This window comes from Megachile rotundata, chromosome 13, assembly GCF_050947335.1.
Source record: "Megachile rotundata isolate GNS110a chromosome 13, iyMegRotu1, whole genome shotgun sequence".
In the NCBI taxonomy this organism is placed as follows: Eukaryota; Metazoa; Arthropoda; class Insecta; order Hymenoptera; family Megachilidae; genus Megachile; species Megachile rotundata.
In genome coordinates this window covers 9,447,438-9,466,050 of record NC_134995.1, presented here as the reverse complement: position 1 = coordinate 9,466,050, position 18,613 = coordinate 9,447,438, and the positions used below count along the sequence as shown (strand labels likewise).

The 18,613-nt window shown below is 35.6% G+C and overlaps 3 protein-coding genes across 3 annotated transcripts; 1 reads left to right on the top strand and 2 right to left on the bottom strand.

The window, feature by feature from the left end:
- Positions 1-612: 612 nt before the first annotated feature.
- On the top strand, positions 613-12,664 carry LOC100880464 (E3 ubiquitin-protein ligase RNF19A). Its single transcript, XM_003705296.3, has 13 exons — positions 613-794; positions 2,652-2,878; positions 2,958-3,100; positions 3,202-3,391; positions 3,466-3,777; positions 3,846-3,990; positions 4,072-4,208; positions 4,429-4,526; positions 8,461-8,659; positions 8,927-9,113; positions 9,513-9,678; positions 9,765-10,135; positions 10,283-12,664. The coding sequence occupies exons 2-13, from the start codon at positions 2,716-2,718 to the stop codon at positions 10,527-10,529; spliced, it is 2,358 nt and encodes a 785-aa protein (XP_003705344.2). The 5' UTR covers positions 613-794; positions 2,652-2,715; the 3' UTR covers positions 10,530-12,664.
- Positions 4,742-7,410, bottom strand: LOC100879683 (putative oxidoreductase dhs-27). Its single transcript, XM_003705289.3, has 3 exons — positions 6,682-7,410; positions 6,399-6,614; positions 4,742-6,322 (listed from the first exon to the last, which is right to left on the bottom strand). The coding sequence occupies exons 1-3, from the start codon at positions 6,832-6,834 to the stop codon at positions 5,369-5,371; spliced, it is 1,323 nt and encodes a 440-aa protein (XP_003705337.1). The 5' UTR covers positions 6,835-7,410; the 3' UTR covers positions 4,742-5,368.
- On the bottom strand, positions 12,296-13,225 carry Bet5 (blocked early in transport 5). The gene is made up of 3 exons (XM_003705290.3): positions 13,059-13,225; positions 12,676-12,885; positions 12,296-12,479 (listed from the first exon to the last, which is right to left on the bottom strand). The coding sequence occupies exons 1-3, from the start codon at positions 13,155-13,157 to the stop codon at positions 12,351-12,353; spliced, it is 438 nt and encodes a 145-aa protein (XP_003705338.1). The 5' UTR covers positions 13,158-13,225; the 3' UTR covers positions 12,296-12,350.
- Positions 13,226-18,613: the final 5,388 nt, after the last annotated feature.

Below are 18,613 nucleotides of genomic sequence, written 5' to 3'. Positions count from 1 at the left end.
CAATTTTTCTTTAAACTACTTAACTATTTTAAGGAACATATAAATATAATTTCCACACAGATTCAAATTTTGATATATCAACTATATGTTTTCTAAAATTTACAGTCTTTCAAAATCATTTAATTAAAAATATATATACAAAAGCAAATACATTCTGCCATTGATTTATTAAGATTTTATATATTTGTACTTTTGTAAAAGGAAATTTATAAAAATTGAACAGTCTGTTTCCATATACATTAGATAAGAATCACTCTGGATAAAAGACTATAAGTACATATTGTTCAAAAATTAAAAATAAATTTACCAAGCTTGTTATTATGATCTTTTACTTTGTTATAAACGCATACTATAAATTAATATTTGTAAGCCATGTTTAACAATTAAACGCGATACAAAAATAATAATTTTTTACAGGATTTTCAGTTTTATTAATTATATTTACCCATTAGATTATAACTAATATATTTCTATAGCGAATTATATTTTAATTTGAACGGTGTCATATTACAATATTTTAAATATATTCACCACAGATTTATAGGTCCGAGATTTCAGTATGAGGGCGCTGTATGCACCTTTGCATTTGAATCACTGTGTTACTCATCTAATATATAGTCATCATGAGTCTTTAGTCGGAAGCCGTCAGCTGTTGTGTCAAGTGAACTTCCTTAACCAACAAAATAAGTGAAACTTATCGGTAATACAACGTACCAGTAGTGACCATAATAGTGAAACTATTATTAGTAATTGAAGGTGTAATAAGTTTGAAAGTATTGGTTAATAGGAAGGAGGTACGTTACGCATCATTCGGATACTGTTTCCTTGATGTTTGTTCATGGACTTTTAACACACCTATGTTAACGCTAGTCATCTATACGTAAGGTTTCTCAGTATTCAATTGAAACGTTCATTTTGTTACTTTAATACAATTATATACAGATTCTAATTTTATAAGAATTTTAAGTAAAAACATAATCGATTGCAATAAAATCTATATATTGCACACATATTTTGTGCAATGCATGTATATATATACACAACATATATATACATATATATGTATATATTTAAGTCCATTACAAATGGCGATTATTTTCTATACCTTACTAAATTTACGTTTCTCATCACTATCATTGAGTGTATCCTTGAAAAAAGAACGTCCAGTTTTACGCTTTTTTTTGTGAGTGAACGTCACGTTGGTGGAACTGAAACTGTGGCATTTGCACTTTCAATGAATTATCGAATATGAAGTATATATGTTAATGTCGAAATTTGTATTAAAAAACTTTTTCTGCATTTCATAGCGAGTTTGTTTACCAAATTTTAATTAGATACAGGTATTCGTCGAATGTTTTGTACTATTCTGAATAACATGTTATTCTTCTGAGTACTATTACGAATCGGATATAACTCACGCATTTAGATCTAGTCATTCAGAAAATAAATGTAATCGTGCACTCAAATGTTATTTCATCAATTATTGCAGAAGCGTATAAATTGTTTTGTATTACACTTGTGCTTATATGTTTTATGTTACATATTAAAGATTTCGAAATACCGATTACTTATGCGTCTCATGAACGCGGAGAAATCGTAATTGATGACAACTGTCTTGATGGACTGCATAATTCCTTTTTAGTGAAAGTAGAAAATGTACGTATATAGACAAAATTGAATATGATATGAATCTGACCCAGAGTATCGATATTTTTATAGAACGTATAAATTGGTGAACGTAAGTAACGCGTTGAAAAAGTGATATGCATATGCTACGAAATTTCATATGGTGAAATACAACGATTTAATTGTCGTATTATAAAATTTCTATTATTATTAAATTATTTACGTGTGAACACACGGTTCAAGATATTGCAGCTATATTAACCTGTACTTTGTATTTAACACGATCGATATAATTATATACGTGTAACACTACACGTGCCTCAATGACGTAAAATATAATCGTCTGTAAACCGTACGTTTAGTATTTATATTTTAATACAGAATTCTAAAACTATCAAACACTATAGTTGGTTTACACACCTTATTAATACGCGAGCAGTACACAATAATAAGTCATGAAATATTAATATTTAAATTCCTGAGTCAGTACTTTTTTTCAGTTCACTTTTTTACCAGATGACATGTTTTCTATCCTAAGTTTTTCAATCCTCTTTGACATAGTAATGTAAACATGAGAGTAAGTCCACATCTTGAGTCAAGGTTATTGCACCTTTGATTTGATCTCTAAAGTAAATATATGACATAAAATATTTTTACTGCGATTCATAGAATTATGTTCTCAAAAATGATACATAAAACATTTTAAATATATTTATTTATACATCCATTGCACATGAAAATTGAATGCTGATTGGTTTATTATTCATAATAAGAATGTTAAATTTCAGTATAATATCCAATTATTAAACTGTAAAGCAACACACTTTAATTTATATTAATTATTCTATTATATTATCCCATAACTTATATACTTAGTATTTATAATGAAGACCTGAAAAGGAGCTCAAAACAGATCCAATGTTTATAATTTTACTTTATACATTTAATGATTGGATATGAATTATATACAACTTTAATATTCTTAGTATTTATTTATTTAATCTTGTTTTTGTTATTTAACACAGATTGAGTCATCCTAATTTTGCGAGAAAAATAATGAAACTGTAGTGACCCATAATACCACTCACAATGTTCAAAGAAAATGATAGCAGTTCAGGAGGCTGCAGTGGTACAGCTCCTCGACCACGGAGAATATTACCAAGATTTTCTTTACGTCGGTTATTATACTCAAGTCCACTTATTGGACGTCGAATTGTGAGGACACCTAGTTCCAGCAATAGGAATGCTAAAAGTAATGCATACATTCTAACGAGATAAAGAATATAAATAAAAATTACTTGTTTTCTGAACATTTATTATTTCTTTTTTAGCTAAAGAACCAGCTGGCAGTCGAATTATAGATGTTGAGAAAGGAGAAGCCAGAGTAAGTAATGGTTCGAGCCATTTTCAGTTTCAGAACATAGATCTACAACGTGCTTCCAGTAAAGGCTCTGTACTTTCTTCTGCCGGAAAGGTATATATCATAACTGAAAAATGAAACTTCAGAGATTATTCCACTTAAATATTAAATTCATGAATTGATAACTAAATACAATAAATCGTATGTTATTTCAGAGCAATGAAAATGGTTTAATGGAATGTCCTTTATGCTTGGCTGAACTACCTGTGGAATTTTTTCCTGTGGTTCAGTCATGTCATCATCGTAGTTGCTATGACTGTTTTCAACAATATCTGAAGGTTGAAATTTCAGAATCTAGAGTTAACATAGCATGTCCTGAATGTTCAGAGCCATTACATCCGAACGGTAGGTTTTTCGAATAGAAAATACGATCTCTACTATCGATTCTATATTTATGTGTGAAATCTGTTTACATGCAGACATTCGAATGATTTTAAACGATCAAACGCAGTTGGAAAAATATGAAGATTTTATGGTACGAAGAGTTCTTGCCGTAGAGCCTGATGCTAGATGGTGTCCTGCACCAGATTGTAGTTTTGCAGTTATTGCTAGTGGTTGTGCTTCATGTCCGAAATTACGTTGCGAGCGACCAGGATGTGATTTTTATTTCTGTTACCACTGTAAAGCACGATGGCATCCTAATCAAACATGCGATGCAGCTAGAGCACAACGTACTCAGTACTATGAACGTAGTTCTTCTCTAAGTTTTAGTCAAAGCGATTCACAGCACAGTATGTATCTACTCGCATCGAATACTTCCGAACCACTTTCACACATTTCACATAAATTGTTTTTACAGGAGACGATATTAAACCATGCCCGAGCTGTCAGGTTCTTATAGTTAAAATGGACGACGGTAGTTGCAATCACATGAATTGTTCTGTGTGCGGTGCTGAATTCTGTTGGTTGTGCATGAAAGAAATCACTGATCTTCATTACTTAAGGTATTGTTATTTTCTATCGGATGTTTTTACGAAGTTGCACTGTTTGCATATCTTTCATTTTATGGTTCTTTATGTTTACAGCCCTTCTGGCTGCACGTTTTGGGGTAAAAAGCCGTGGTCCAGAAAAAAGAAGATACTGTGGCAGCTTGGAACTTTAGTCGGAGCCCCTGTTGGAATTGGCCTTGCTGCTGGTATAGCTGTACCTGCTATGATTATAGGTTTGTAAAGTATAAATAATATTGGCGTAACATAAATAGTATTGTATACGTAACATAAACAGTAATATAAATAGAGACATTAAATTAGAATAACATACATTTGTAACATAAATAGTATTAGTTTGTAAAGCACAAATAGTTGTCCTTGTATTCTTAATAGTCAATTAAATGCTTACTTCTAACTATACTTTTGATAAAAAGAAATTTACGCTTTGTCCAGGAATACCAGTGTGGGTGGGAAAAGAACTGTACACGAGGTACGAAAAAGCCAACAAGCACAAGAGGAATGCCTTCGTTGTAGGAGGAGTAACTGCATCCGTAAGTCGAAACATTTTTATATTTCTAGAATTTTTGTTTTAATCTATATTATTAGTTTTATCGCTGTATCATAGCTTTTTATATAGCGTGACACAATTAGATAAAGATAGAGTCAGCTTGACCATTGCAGAATGCGATATTAAAACATTGAAACAAAGGAGAGTCGAAATATTATTTATGGAAAGGAGAAACTTACGTTCGCAAATATCAGCAAGTTTTGCAAGTTCATGACAACATCAAAGTATATTTTATTTATATAGTTTGTACAAAGAAAGAGAATAATATAATTATTGCATACGTAAATCAGCGATAACGGAATGTCGATCTTATAGCCGTTACAATAATTGCGGGAAGAAATGTAGTCAGAGAAACAGAGTTCAACCATCTAAGTGTTATATTTAATTGGTTCAGACGAACAGTATGATTTAAGATAATTTATTTGGCGGCACGTGCTATTAATAGTTCTTTTGCATTTTAGTCATGTTTAATTTTAAAATTCCATACAATATTTCGTTCGACTTAAACTTTAAAATGTACGTGTACTTGTATGCGCGCATGTGTATGTATGTACGTATGTGGCAAAAACGTTTAAATGTTTCCAAACAAAACGATCTATCCATCAATTCTATTCCTGTCAATTTAATGATAATCTCAATGTGACTTCGATTTCTTTAACTACCCGCAATTACATCATTATCGACACAAGCCTTTTCCTCGAGATGAGATCACGTTGATCGCAAATTTATGGCTGACAGCGACCAATCAGTCCCATAACTTTGTTTTGCATCTCGCGTAGAAATATTAATTCGCTGTAGCACTATCATGGGCGGTAATAACGTTGACTAAGGGTTATTTTCGCTGGTGGCAATCACAGTCTCGTCCGTAAGTACACCTTCATTGTGAAGATCCTTTAACACGTCGATCAGCCGTTGTTCAGTTTCAGGATCTCCCAGAGCAACGTCTACCGATCCGATGCAAAGTAGAAGCGCGAGTAGTTGCGATCGCCTGTAATCCTTGTTCAAGTCTTCCCTCGTGTACCCCAGATCCTTTGGAATATCGACGCCGAGGCGAGAACACGTGTTGGTTAACGCGTTCCAGTAGATGTCGAGGAAGGTATCCGTGTGTTTTCGGCGCAATTCCGTAGGCAACGAGCTCACTAACAACAGAGCGATATCGTTGGTCGGTCTACTGTAGGTGACCATTTGCCAGTCGAGTATACAGCATTCGAGACCGTTCGGTCCTTCCTTGAAGAGTAGATTATTGCACCAGAAATCTGTGTGCGTGATCAGCGCCAACGGCCCCTCCGGTGCTAACAGCGCGGATATTATGTGTTTAGTTTTAGGTCTTAGGACCAGTAAAGCTTCTAATATCGCTTCCAGACCCGGCGTGCTTTTCAAGAACTTAGCAAGCTGCGGTAAGCCACGCTCTACCAGTTGTTGATACGAATCCGTCGCCTTCGCTGTTTGGAAGAGGAATGGGTAACGTTCGGACAAATGCTGCTCCTCCACGACTTTCATCGCTAAAGAGTGCGCGTGTATGCGCGCTATGGCATCTAACGCGACCTTGGTTTGATCGTACGTCAGTCCTTCTCGGAACTTAACGTTCCGGAAAGCGGAATCGCGGAGATCGTGCAGCACTAGAATCGAGTCTGGCGTGGTGGGGCTGTCGTCGGTGTCTTCCGCCGGTGTATAATGCGCGTGGTAACACACCGGAACCGACAGTACGATCTCCTCGTTCGACGTATCCCCTTGAGTCGCTAATTGTTTCTTCTGGAACTCCTTCAAGTCGGGCATCACCTGACGAATAGACAAAATCAGAGTTACCTCGTTATTCTACCTTGGAGAGCCGGCGAGCGTTAAATCGATGGCTTACCCGCGTGTAAAATTTAATCTCCCGCAGATCGAACTGACCCTCGATAACGAAGAAACGGCTGAACGCATCCTTCGGCAGTTCTTTCACGATCAAGGAGAGATCTTGGGCAGAGTTCGTGTCGTCCAACGTGTACTTGACTTTAACCCGAATGATCGCGCTGAGCGCGCTTTCGTTACTCATACATCCGGGGCTCACGTTACACTCGGTTATCGTCACCTGCGTGCATTACCAGTTAATTTCTCAAGCTACAAACACTCATTAAAGCGTTATTATTGCAACTAACCGGTTCTTTGTGAAACTCCCGTAGGATATCTCCTAGCCACTCCTTGTCAATCTCCGGCTCCGAGATAATTTGCTTCTGCTCCTCTTCGCAGGAGCAATCTTCGGTGTCTTCCCACTCCCAGTCGGTGTCTTCCCAGTCCCCCCAGTTCGCCATGGTTCCTTACTCGATTCTGGCGATGTTGTTGCCGCAAAAGGGGGGAAAATAGGAGAGGAGAAAAAGAGCTTGTGACGTGTGTCGTGCGTGTCCACTCCCCCAATCAATGCCAATAAAGCCACATGTACGCTCCCGTGAACGATAACAGGGCAGAAACGCGCCTATTCGACCGTCCACGTACGAGCGCACATACGTAGTCGAGGTGAAGTCACCAGCAATGAATGGATTCGTCGTGCCCTTCCTCTTCCTGTTACGCCGACCGGTCCTCGAATATTCGGGCCGGCGTTGTACCGCGTCCTCTCATCGGAGTTTCGCCACTACACGACACACCCTTGGCGCAGAGCACCAAACTTCACCGGATCTCGGCACGCCGGACTTCTCCTGGTAGAGCAGTGTGGATGTTAAAGTACCGACTGACACGATGCACGTTCCATCGTCAGCCACCTAGGTGGATGCAGGCCGCAGGGTGGGACAGAGAGGATCTCCCATGCGCGCACTCCTACCCGTCGATCAATATCCTTCCTTCCTCACCTCCCGCACCTTCTGCTCACCATGCACTTTCTCTGCCTCCTGTTCCGATGCCCCACACTACTCCTTTCCACGCTCGATGGAAATCTAGAAAACAGATCGACATGCGTCAGTAATCTCCACATCGGATCGTCGTCACACGTTACACCATCCGATCACATGTATTTTTATTTTATCGAGATGACCTCCGCTTTGAGCACTACCTTTACGACCTTCGTTGTTATAATAGAAAAATTAGTTGACCGTGCATATTATCCCAGAGATTCTTTTTTCATTCTGGAATTTCAACAGTTTTCAATGTTTATTTTCTGACTTTTTTGTTCTTTGATCCTTCATCTGGGGTAGATGGGAAAATGTTTGCTTTAGAAGAGGCTTCACGTTCGAAAATATACAGAGCGAAATTTGAAAAATGAAAATAGTATACAGATGATTTCAAGGATTTTAAATCTTCAGGGACTTAAAATTGTAATTTTTTATAAAATACTTCAGTCTCAAATTTCTTCAAAGTCCTAAAATCTAGTCTCAAGGACGTAAAATTTCCTCAAGGACCTAAAATTTGTAAGACGTGCAAAGTATCAAATCCTCAAACTCCTAAAATCCCAAATTCTGAGATCCAAACGTCCCGAAATAAAAAAATTGAAAAATCTCGTCCCTGTCCTAAAAAACCAGTTACAAAGAGTTCGATTTCCCCCGATTATTAAGAACGAAAATTCCTAATACTCATTTGCGAAACTGGAGCAAACGCGAGGCGTGCCTGCAATTAAAATCGAACTATATTCTGTCACTTCGATTCGTTAATTGCACTTTCCCCGTATTAGCGGGTGTACAAATTAAGCGCGTGTTACAATGTCCGTCCGGAAACGTTTCATTAATTACCGAGCTTTTTTACTCGGGTACTTCGCGAAAGAATATGCGCAATCGTAATTCGTGCAGCACTCGGAAACTTGCACTATAGAGCTAACACAACAATGGATCAACTAAGGTCGAAAGTTTGATTGTGATGCCTTCGTCGAATTTTCGTTGCTCGTTAACGGATATTTATTTAACGATGTTTCCAGCGGAACACAGATAAATCTAATTGTTCGTAATTGTTTTCAGATCTTGGTGTCCCCGATATTAGCAGGATTAGCCGTGGGTATTGGCGTACCCATTTTGCTGTTCTACGTGTACGGCGTGGTCCCCGTTTCCCTTTGTCGAAATGGAGGCTGTGGTGTCTCCACAAATGGCACGGAAGTTCGAGTTGACTTCGACGACGAAAACGAATTAATGGGTTCATTGGGTGCGCGCAACGGTGGAGGTAGAATAGTGTTCCAAATGTTCAGTATCATATTCATAAATGAAAACCCCAGTGGATAAATGTGTCACGTCATACGTTCATCTGGAGCGACGCTGATTTACTTCTATTCAAACTTTTGTATACCAATGTTACATTTTCATTGGAGATAATGATACTTCGTATAGAAAAAGAAGTTACACGACAGCTTTATCCACTGGTGTCTCCAACCTTGCGTGCATAGGTCGAATAATATTGTAAATGTAATTAAAAGCGTAATCCGTATTGTAGACGCAGCATCGATAGATGTGGCGAGTCACCGTGGCGGTAATCCTTCGATAGGAGAGGCTTCGCTTTCGTTGGGTAGCGGAAGTCAGTTGGAGAAACTGGGTGGGGAGAATGATCGTGAGAGTGCCAGTAACGTAGCCCTTGCTGGTACCAGTATCGCGGGAAGTATAGTCCTTCCGGGAGGCAGGAGGTAAAGTATAATAAATCCAGCCGAAGTATAAGTATGTTGAAAAAGTTTCCAGACTGATTTCTTTGAAGGCTCTCTACCAATACTGTGGAAGTAGTACCAACCCTTCAGAACTTCCTGCAATTTATTCGTTGCCTTAGGTGCAGTTTTCAATGGCGTTGAAAAATCGTTTGCTCTGTTACATTGTCACGGTTTCAACAATGGAGCTACACACCGCAATTAAATTTTTTCGGCCTGTACAAAAGCATATCAAATAATGCAAAAAGGGCGTGTAGAATGTTAGCGAGACAAAGGTTGAAAATTGAACAATGGAATGTCATTTGTGGAATTTGATTTTTTACGGCAGTCTGGAAACTTTGTATACCGTGTACGAGATTATTAAGAGATCACATTTTTAATCAGGTTGGAAGTTCAAGCGGACGTGACGTCTACCCAACGATTTAGCTTGTGCAGCGAAACTGCGTCTGCTGCGACCAGTTTATCAGAGAAGTCTGTAAACGCGTCTATTGCTTTGGACGATGGCGCAGCTTCCACGAGAGCTTTGGCAGGCTCTGTTCTCAATTTCAAGGTAATACAACCTTCATGGGTTGTCAAAACATTTATTAAGCCAACTTATGGCCACATTTAATGACTAAATTGAACGATGATGTTTAGATGGACGGCAGTTCAATCAGCGGCGGAAGAAGTACGGAAGGAGAGCAGGCAACAAATTCCGTCGCTGGCGGTCACATGGATTCTGCTGGACAAGCTACATCTTTGAGCTCGCTCGAGGAGGTGGCGCCTGGTTTAGCAAAAAGAGCTCGTCGCAAACCGACCTTAGACCGTCAGTGCAGCGATTCAAGTAATTGGACTGTCTGCGGAGAAGACGGAGGTTCTGAACGCGTCAGGTTCGATGATCACGTTAGTTTCATCGAGGCTGATCAGGAGGGGGTTGTCAGCACGTGTGGAGTGAACAACCGGAACACCGGAAGACGTAAGCGCAATAAGGAATCGGAACCAGAAACGGAAGTTCAGAAGACTGCGAAGTATGAAAAGATTTAGTTGAATTAACCTAACCTATTGTCTTGCAAGTATTTAATTATTTATCATGTACGTTGTGTATATGATAAGGCAGTGGGTTAAAAAATGAGGCGATAACGATATTTGTATGCGAACGTGATTTATTTTTACAGAAATTGTAATGGTGAGTCAAAGGCTGACTCATCGACAGAGGATAACGTCTCACGAGAACGGGTTAACGTCGCCACTTTGAGGAACGTCTTCTTCCATAGCTCTACGGCATCCACTGATCGCGAGAAACGACTGTCGGTAATAGAAGAGCCGTTTCCAGCAGGAGCACAAAATAATAACGCTCGTTTCATGACACCTTCTAATGACGGATGCAGTACTATTAATGCAGATGAAGATTCAAGCTCTTAAGAAAATAAAAAAAGACTGAGTATTTATGTAATAATATACATGCGTCCTTTAAATACGAGACATGTAAATGCGTATTTACATATATGTGTATATATGTATTTAAGTGTACACCATGGGCGTGAAAAACGCTGAACTTACTGGTATTTATGCACCGTGTATAAACATACTATGAATGTAATGGAGATACTTCGTTCGGCGAAGTACATGGAAGTGAATGTATATTCATGTGTTTTAAACACACGTGTGTATAAATATGTAATGTTCATACGTGTATATATTTATATACATATACTTAAGGGCCTCAAGTTTGCTATAAAAGATCGCAATGAGTTCAACGCGAAAGATCTTGATTTTGTGCCAATGCTTCGTTTCGGCAAGGATTTACATTGTTGTACGCAAGAGTTACGTTCTCGTATATAAGACGCAATGTTTACAAATGTAAAGTATTGAATTTGTTTAGAATTTTTCAATTTTACGATTAGGTGAAGTTCCGCGGATAGCTGACATTTTCACGCCATAAAAATTAGAGTAATCGTGAAACAATTACATACATAACCATAACCTCATAAACGCTTTATAAAGTTGCATTTTAGATCAAATAACTATTATCATTTTCTATGCATGATACACTTGTCAATTCGTCGATCATATTTCCAGATGTAAAGCATCATAAGAATCTTTGTAAATGAGCAAATTTTTTAAATGTTGTCCCTCGATGTATGGAAAAAAATATACGTAGATAAACGTCGCTAAAAGGCAGCGAACATGCCTTGATAATGAATGTTAAAATGTTTTAGATGAATTTAACGTTATTATAAGAGAAGGTACGATAGTTAACTACCTTTAATTAGGTAATATATTTATTTATTCTTATCCCCAGTGATTTACATAGAATAATTTCAGGTGCTTTTACTATGCATGTCAAAAGCTTTCGTTTATTTTTCTTGCCCGTATATTCACATAATTTTACGCATAAGTCACTGAAGGTCATGACGAAACTCGCTATGGAAAAACAAGGTGTTAATAATTTTACGTTTCATCTTTTCGGATTAAGTTCATCAAAACTTACATACGTGTAAATATTTTGTAAAATTATGATCTTAATATATACGTTTATTGTTTGTAAGTAATGACTTCGTTATATATTTGGAGAAGTTGATATCATACGTCCGAACGAGAAAAATTTTATGAAAAGCTTATATGTGTATAAAAAAAAACGAAAGAAAGAAACTTTATATTATAAACAATAATAAATGTTTTAGCTAAGTAAGGCATATTCTGAAAGTGTGCCTAGGATAATTAGTATGTGGTACAAGGTTTAAAAAAACGCAAATTTAACATAGTCAGATTTTTAAGTATAGGCATTTTTACCAATATTTTTATCTATTTTAACTAATCATTTAAATATATATGAATTTCAAAAGGGTACATTTCGTTGATACAAAGAACAGTGCAATTTCAATATGTTGACGACGTAACTAACGTATACGACTTTACAAAAAATATGTAATACTTTTACAATGTCCAATGTCGGTTTTTTCCAAATTTTTGGTGTCTGTACATTTTGTATGAATTTCACAGTTTATTGTACAACAAAATTGTATCGTTTAAACTATTGTTTATTTTACAATGGATGTAAATTCATAAATATAACAGAATGTAATATAAGTTGTATATTTCTTTAGACTTTAAGAATAATTTTTAAGCATAATTTGGTAAGTATTTGACGACGAATGCATAACGGAATTAAAAATAGAAGGTTGAACGACTTTATAAATCATGCATGTATTTAAATATATTACATCTCGATATAATAGCAAGTTATATTGATCTACTTAAAAATAGAGGAGATTTCTTAAATAATTCATCAACTTTTAATTTAAACAGTTCACTTTGTATAGGTTCATTTAATTGGCAAAGAGGATTCTTTACAACATACTCCAAGTAAACCTGTAATCAAAATTACTTGAACAATTTTATGCACAATCATTTTATAAAACCACTGTACAAAATTAAGAATACTTATCAAATAATTTTATAAGAATTGTATTAAATTTACATCTTTACAAATTTTTGCCATGTAATGGAACTACTTTTATTTTAACATTGATTAATAAAATAAATACAATGCTCAATGGTGACTTACTTCTTTGTACAACTGTTGCAATAACTCTCTAGCGTTATGCGTAGCATTATCAGTGTTCAACACAAATTTCAATCCCGAAGGAGTTTCAAAATAATGTAACGTATACTTGCTAGTTTTATAATACAGAAATCCTTCTTTTGGATCCAGCGGAGATATTTTACTCACAAATGATTTAATGGAGAACAACATTCCATACATTAGTTTCGCTTCCTAAAATTCATACAATTTAGAGTAAGATTTATGGGGAATGTTATAGAAATTATGTAACAAAAGAAGGAATTTAGTATGATTTATGGGCTATAACTTTATTTTAACAGGGTAAATATTAGAGAGGTTAGAAATGTATTATAAAATTAAGGGGATGGCAGAGTATATACAATTACCTCCTCTTTTGTGATCCCAGATTTGTTTAACCTATTCCACTCAGCATAGTACAATAATGTCCCATTTTTGGAGAAGATATACAAATTGTGAATTGTCATAATATCTGTGTTTTTGTTTTGCTATTGCTGTCATTTAATAGATGGAAACTTTTTGAATTTCTGGCTAGATGGTACCAGAGGTATAGTTCTGGAGTGTGTTTTAATTGATATTTATCATTTGTTGAGAAGTGCAAACAGAACTTTTCTTGACCGACGCTTTCTATAACAGAAATCTTCCTAATCGACGACTCTGATGGTTAAAAGGAAAAATTATGCAGGCGGTGCCATCTAGTGGTGGCGATAGGGAACTAATGAAACTGCTGTTTCAAAAGTGTGTAGTTCACCCCGTTCGCCGGAGAGATGGCGCCACTTGTACCATTTTCAGTCGAACTTAATTAATATTCATTTTTAAGCCAAAATAGACAATAATATGCATTCAAAAACATCTAAAATCAAAATTAATTAGTTCTAAAACGTTTCGGAAGTGTTAGCAACTCATAAAAGATAATAAATATAAAAAGTGGATTCTAATTGTAGTTCCATTAGTTCTCCCTTCTCACCGCTAGATGGCTAGCCTTTTTTCGGTCCACGAACCGAGACTTCTTAATTTCAAATTTAAATTTAAATTATAATTTCAAATTTGTAATATAATTTCTCCATTCATAGTTAATTCACAACCTCAATTAAAAATTTACAAGTTCTGCTGATTCAAATATCAGTAATAATCTATGAAGTCAAAAATAAAATATATTTCTTCCGCACCAGTCTTCCATCTTCTTTTCCGAAGCGCAGAACAAAATGGTGGACGATTTCTTTCACCAAAGAACCTCTCAACTGCAAAAATGTATCGCGTGTATCCCCACGTTACTTTTGCATTTCGTTTCTGTTATTAGAGTCGATTTACGTCGCACGTTTTGCGGAAATCGCCACTGGTAAGAACATTTGCCAGTTCACTATTCTCGTACACGATCGAATTGATCGGAATGGTGGCTGTAAATATCGGTAACAACTATGGCGGAAAAGTAGAAACAGTAGCGTTAACGTGGACGACGAAGGTAATGTGCTGGCGGTGTTAGCCCAGAAGCTCTTTCCCTTTAATTATTGATCATACCGACGGTTTCGTTGGAGAAATAGAGTTCCATATTATCACGCGATCCTATTGCACAGTATAAAACGTGCTCGTGGACCTGGCTAGGAAACGATAATCGTTTTCGGTATATATGCACTTCGCTACTGACATGAATTTTAATAGATTAACGCTCCAAACCGCTGCAACCTCAAACTACCTTTCTATAAGTACTTTTTAAATCAGTATCTCATGCGAAATGTACCTTTGCATAGCTGTTTCTTTGTAAAATATATTTTAACTACTGAAGGATTTAAAATGTTGATTTAATTTTAAAAATTAGTTCAATGATGTCCTCCTTCTTCAGGATCTGAAAGTGAAGAAATAGAATAATTGAATAATCGTAGAATTGGGGATTTGAGGATTTAGAAATTTAGGGATTTGGGGATTTTTCAATTTGGGATTTGAGAGTTTAGGGCTTTGAGGGTTTAGGAATTTAGGGATTTGGGGATTTTTCAATTTGGGATTTGAGAGTTTAGGGCTTTGAGGGTTTAGGAATTTAGGGATTTGGGGATTTTTCAATTTGGGGTTTGAGAGTTTAGGGATTTGAGGATTTAGGAATTTAGGGATTTGGGGATTTTTCAATTTGGGGTTTGAGAGTTTAGGGATTTGAGAATTTAGGGATTTAGGGATTTGGGGATTTTTCAATTTGGGGTTTGAGAGTTTAGGGATTTGAGAATTTAGGGATATAGGGATTTGGGGATTTTTCAATTTGGGATTTGAGAGTTTAGGGCTTTGAGTATTTACGAATTTAGGGATTTGGGGATTTTTCAATTTGGGGTTTGAGAGTTTAGGGCTTTGAGAATTCAGAAATTTAGGGATTTGGGGATTTGGGGATTTTTCAATTTGGGGTTTGAGAGTTTAGGGCTTTGAGAATTTAGAAATTTAGGGATTTGGGGATTTTTCAATTTGGGGTTTGAGAGTTCAGGGCTTTGAGGGTTTAGGAATTTAGGGATTTAGGGATTTTTCAATTTGGGGTTTGAGAGTTTAGGGATTTGAGAATTTAGAAATTTAGGGATTTGGGAATTTTTCAATTTGGGGTTTGAGAGTTTAGGGATTTGAGGATTTAGGAATTTAGGGATTTGGGGATTTTTCAATTGGGGGTTTAAGAGTTTAGGGATTTGAGAATTTAGGGATTTAAGGATTTATGGGTTTTCTAATTTTGGGTTTGAGAGTTTAGGGATTTGAGAATTTGGGACTTGGGGATCAAGAAAATTTGGAAGATGTGGTGTCTAGCTATGTGGAAGTATAGGAATTTGTGATTTGAGAAATTGAAGAATTGAAGAATTGAGAAATTGAAGAATTGAAGAATTGAAGAATTAAAGAATTGAAGAATTGAAGAATGGAAGAATTGAATAATTGAATAATGGAACAATTGAAGAATAGAAGAATTGAAAAATAGAAGAATAGAAGAATTGAAGAATTGAAGCATTGAAGCATTGAAGCATTGAAGAATTGAAGAATTGAATAACTGAATAATTGAATAGTTGAAGAATGGAAGAATTGAGGGATTGAAGAACTGAAGAATTAAAGAAATAGAATAATTGAATAAGTGAACCAAAGAATTGCAGTTTACAACACTTACAAAAACCTACACTTACATGCAAACATAAAATTCTGCAAATTCCAAGCTCACCAAAATTGACACTCACCTAAAAGTAACTAGTCTACGAGTCTATCCCTTAGTAACAAATTTTTACCAAAGTGTTATCGTCATCGTAATAGATGTTACCGATAAATTAACCCTCGAATCGATAGAAGCTAGGGAACTAGTCTTGCGAATGAAATTAACAGAAGCGACCATAGCGGAAGGGGCGCTATTGGCGAACTTGGTAAGCCTGTGTCAGGGTCAATATAGTATCGCTGCTAGGACCATGGCTATCTATGGGGTCTATGTGTATATATACCGTTTTAAGCTCACCGTGCCAAACATTTGGCTAACGGCTGATTGTATTAGAGTGTAATAATTACACGAATGTTGAATCGTGTACGCAAATCGCAACCGTGCCGCACGATGCAGTCCACTCGTGTTGTTTGATTTACGGCCTAGGTCATTGTTATCGAATTATTCTGTACTCTGACAATGCCACTGTATCGTATCGATATTTTTTGATGGTAGATATTTTTTATCGCGTTTGTGGTGCTGTTTTTGTTGTTTTGTAGCGTGGGTGCACTGTGAGGTTAGGTTTGATTCAAAGGAAAGTCCATTTTTGGGAGAAGCGAAGATAACGTTTCATAGATAAAATTTAATTTTATATTTTTATTTTGAGGTTATAGTGATTGAATTTTTTGATATCTTTATTTGAAGGTTATAGTGATTGAATTTTCTAATATTTTAACGAAGTTTGGGTGATTAATGCAAAGGTGAATAATATTGAAGGTGGTTATTACAAATATATTCCAAATTATTAGAGATTGACGTGAAAGTAGATTTGTTCGATTTGAATTTCCCGCCCAAATTTAAGGGGACCGCAAAGGTACCGACAGGGAGTGTCTCTTCTGATTTACTCTGTGGTTTAATAATTTTGACAGTTTAAGAATTTAAGTCTTCAAAAATTAGTGAATCAAGTGTTTGTAAATGAATGTGACTCGTCGAGAATTCACGAAACTAAAAATTCCTCAACTTCTAACTCGAATTCCGTTGAATTTTTTGATATTTTTATTTGGAGGTTATAGTGATTGAATTTTCTAACATTCTAATGAAGTTTAGGTGATTAATGCAAAGGTGAATAATATTGAAGGTGGTTATTACAAAAATATTCCAAATTATTAGAGATTAACGTGAAAGTAGATTTGCTCGATTTGAATTTCCCGCCCAAATTTAAGGGGACCGCAAAGGTACCGACACGGAGTGTCCTCTGATTTACTCCGTGGTTCGATATTTGAACTTTTAACAATTTAAGTCTTCAAAAATTAGTGAATCAAGTGTTTGTAAATGAATGTGACTCGTTGAGAATTCACGAAACTAAAAATTCCTCGACATCTAACTCGAATTCCGTTGATATCTTTAATTTCCATCTAACCTGCCACGGGCATTGTGCCGAGTGTATATCATCCATAATTTGCTATCGTCCCTCGACGCCTCCGTCGTTTCAATTTATTCTCCGCTTTACTTTCCTACATTCCCGTTCGCGGCGTATTTATTTGCATAGCGTCGTTCGCGTAGGTATTATATGGCTCCATGGCAAAGCTTCTCCTGGGCTTGGTCGGCTTTAGCTTCCCCTTGGCTCTACTTAAACGGCGAAAATCCAAATGGTACGCTCGTCGTTGGGAGACCCGATCGAAAAGCGACGTTTTATACGCTGAGCTCGCTATTCGTCCGCAACGATATCTTCGCGCCTTAGCCACAGAGAGGACTTAGGTCATTTTTGACCCTTGTCTGGGGGACGCAATCAGCATACACTGATACCAACCTTGAGAACTAACAAAGAGAGGGATTCGGTCGCTTATTTTAATGATACTCTTTTGCAAAATCTCGTAGACTCTTCATTTAAACTGTGCTTTTTAAAGTAATGGTAAATATAAAAATTGGTGAAATTCGAATTTTTTACCAAATTTAAAAATTTGTATATTTTTATTACATATTTTTATTTTACGTATCGTGGTTTATTTTAGATTTTATTTGTACATTGTGGTGTTAGCAAATTTTTTTATTTGAAAATGTGAAATTTTGGAATTTTGGAATTGTTATGAAATTTTAGATTTTATAAATATTTTGTGTTAGCAAATTTTTTTATTTGAAAATGTGAAATTTTTGAATTTTGGAATTGTTATGAAATTTTAGATTTTATAAATATTTTGTGTTAGCAAATTTTTTTATTTGAAAATGTGAAATTTTTGAATTTTTAAATATTTTGTTAGCAAACTTTTTTATTTAAAAATGTGGAATTTTTGAATTTTTGAACTTACGAAATTGCAGAATTTGTGAATATTTCGTGTTAACAAATTTTTAATTTGCAAATGTGGAAATTTTTAATTTTTGAACTGCTACAAAATTTCAGAATTTGTGAATATTTTGTGTTAATAAATTTTTAATTTGCAAACGTCTTCGTTCTTTAATTTTCTGGATTAAAAAAAATTTTTAAAGCTTCTTTTCTTTCTTTGAAATTTTCCCATTTGGCTTTTTAAATTTCAGCAATCGTGGCAGGTTGAATGCGGAGTATCATTATTGTAATTATCAGCATTAACGTAGATATTATTATGAATATTATCATTATTATCATTATTACTCTCATTATAAGCTATTCTGAATATTGCACTCTGAATCCGACAACCATCGATTTGTCCCAACTCTGGCGACCATCTTTGTGTTGTGCAGGTAAATTTCCATCAAAATGTGAATAAAATGAATATATTATTTTTATATTCTTATACAATTATCTTATAGATT

Coding starts and splice junctions, on each gene's coding strand:
- LOC100880464 (XM_003705296.3), top strand. CDS start 2,716: ATGTTCAAAGAAAATGATAGCAGTTCAGGAGGCTGCAGTGGTACAGCT. Junction 2,879..2,957: donor CAGCAATAGGAATGCTAAAA/GTAATGCATACA, acceptor TTTCTTTTTTAG/CTAAAGAACCAGCTGGCAGT. Junction 3,101..3,201: donor TACTTTCTTCTGCCGGAAAG/GTATATATCATA, acceptor ATGTTATTTCAG/AGCAATGAAAATGGTTTAAT.
- LOC100879683 (XM_003705289.3), bottom strand. CDS start 6,834: ATGGCGAACTGGGGGGACTGGGAAGACACCGACTGGGAGTGGGAAGAC. Junction 6,615..6,681: donor GGGAGTTTCACAAAGAACCG/GTTAGTTGCAAT, acceptor TAATGCACGCAG/GTGACGATAACCGAGTGTAA. Junction 6,323..6,398: donor AGATTAAATTTTACACGCGG/GTAAGCCATCGA, acceptor TCTATTCGTCAG/GTGATGCCCGACTTGAAGGA.
- Bet5 (XM_003705290.3), bottom strand. CDS start 13,157: ATGACAATTCACAATTTGTATATCTTCTCCAAAAATGGGACATTATTG. Junction 12,886..13,058: donor CTGGGATCACAAAAGAGGAG/GTAATTGTATAT, acceptor TATGAATTTTAG/GAAGCGAAACTAATGTATGG. Junction 12,480..12,675: donor TGCAACAGTTGTACAAAGAA/GTAAGTCACCAT, acceptor TTTTGATTACAG/GTTTACTTGGAGTATGTTGT.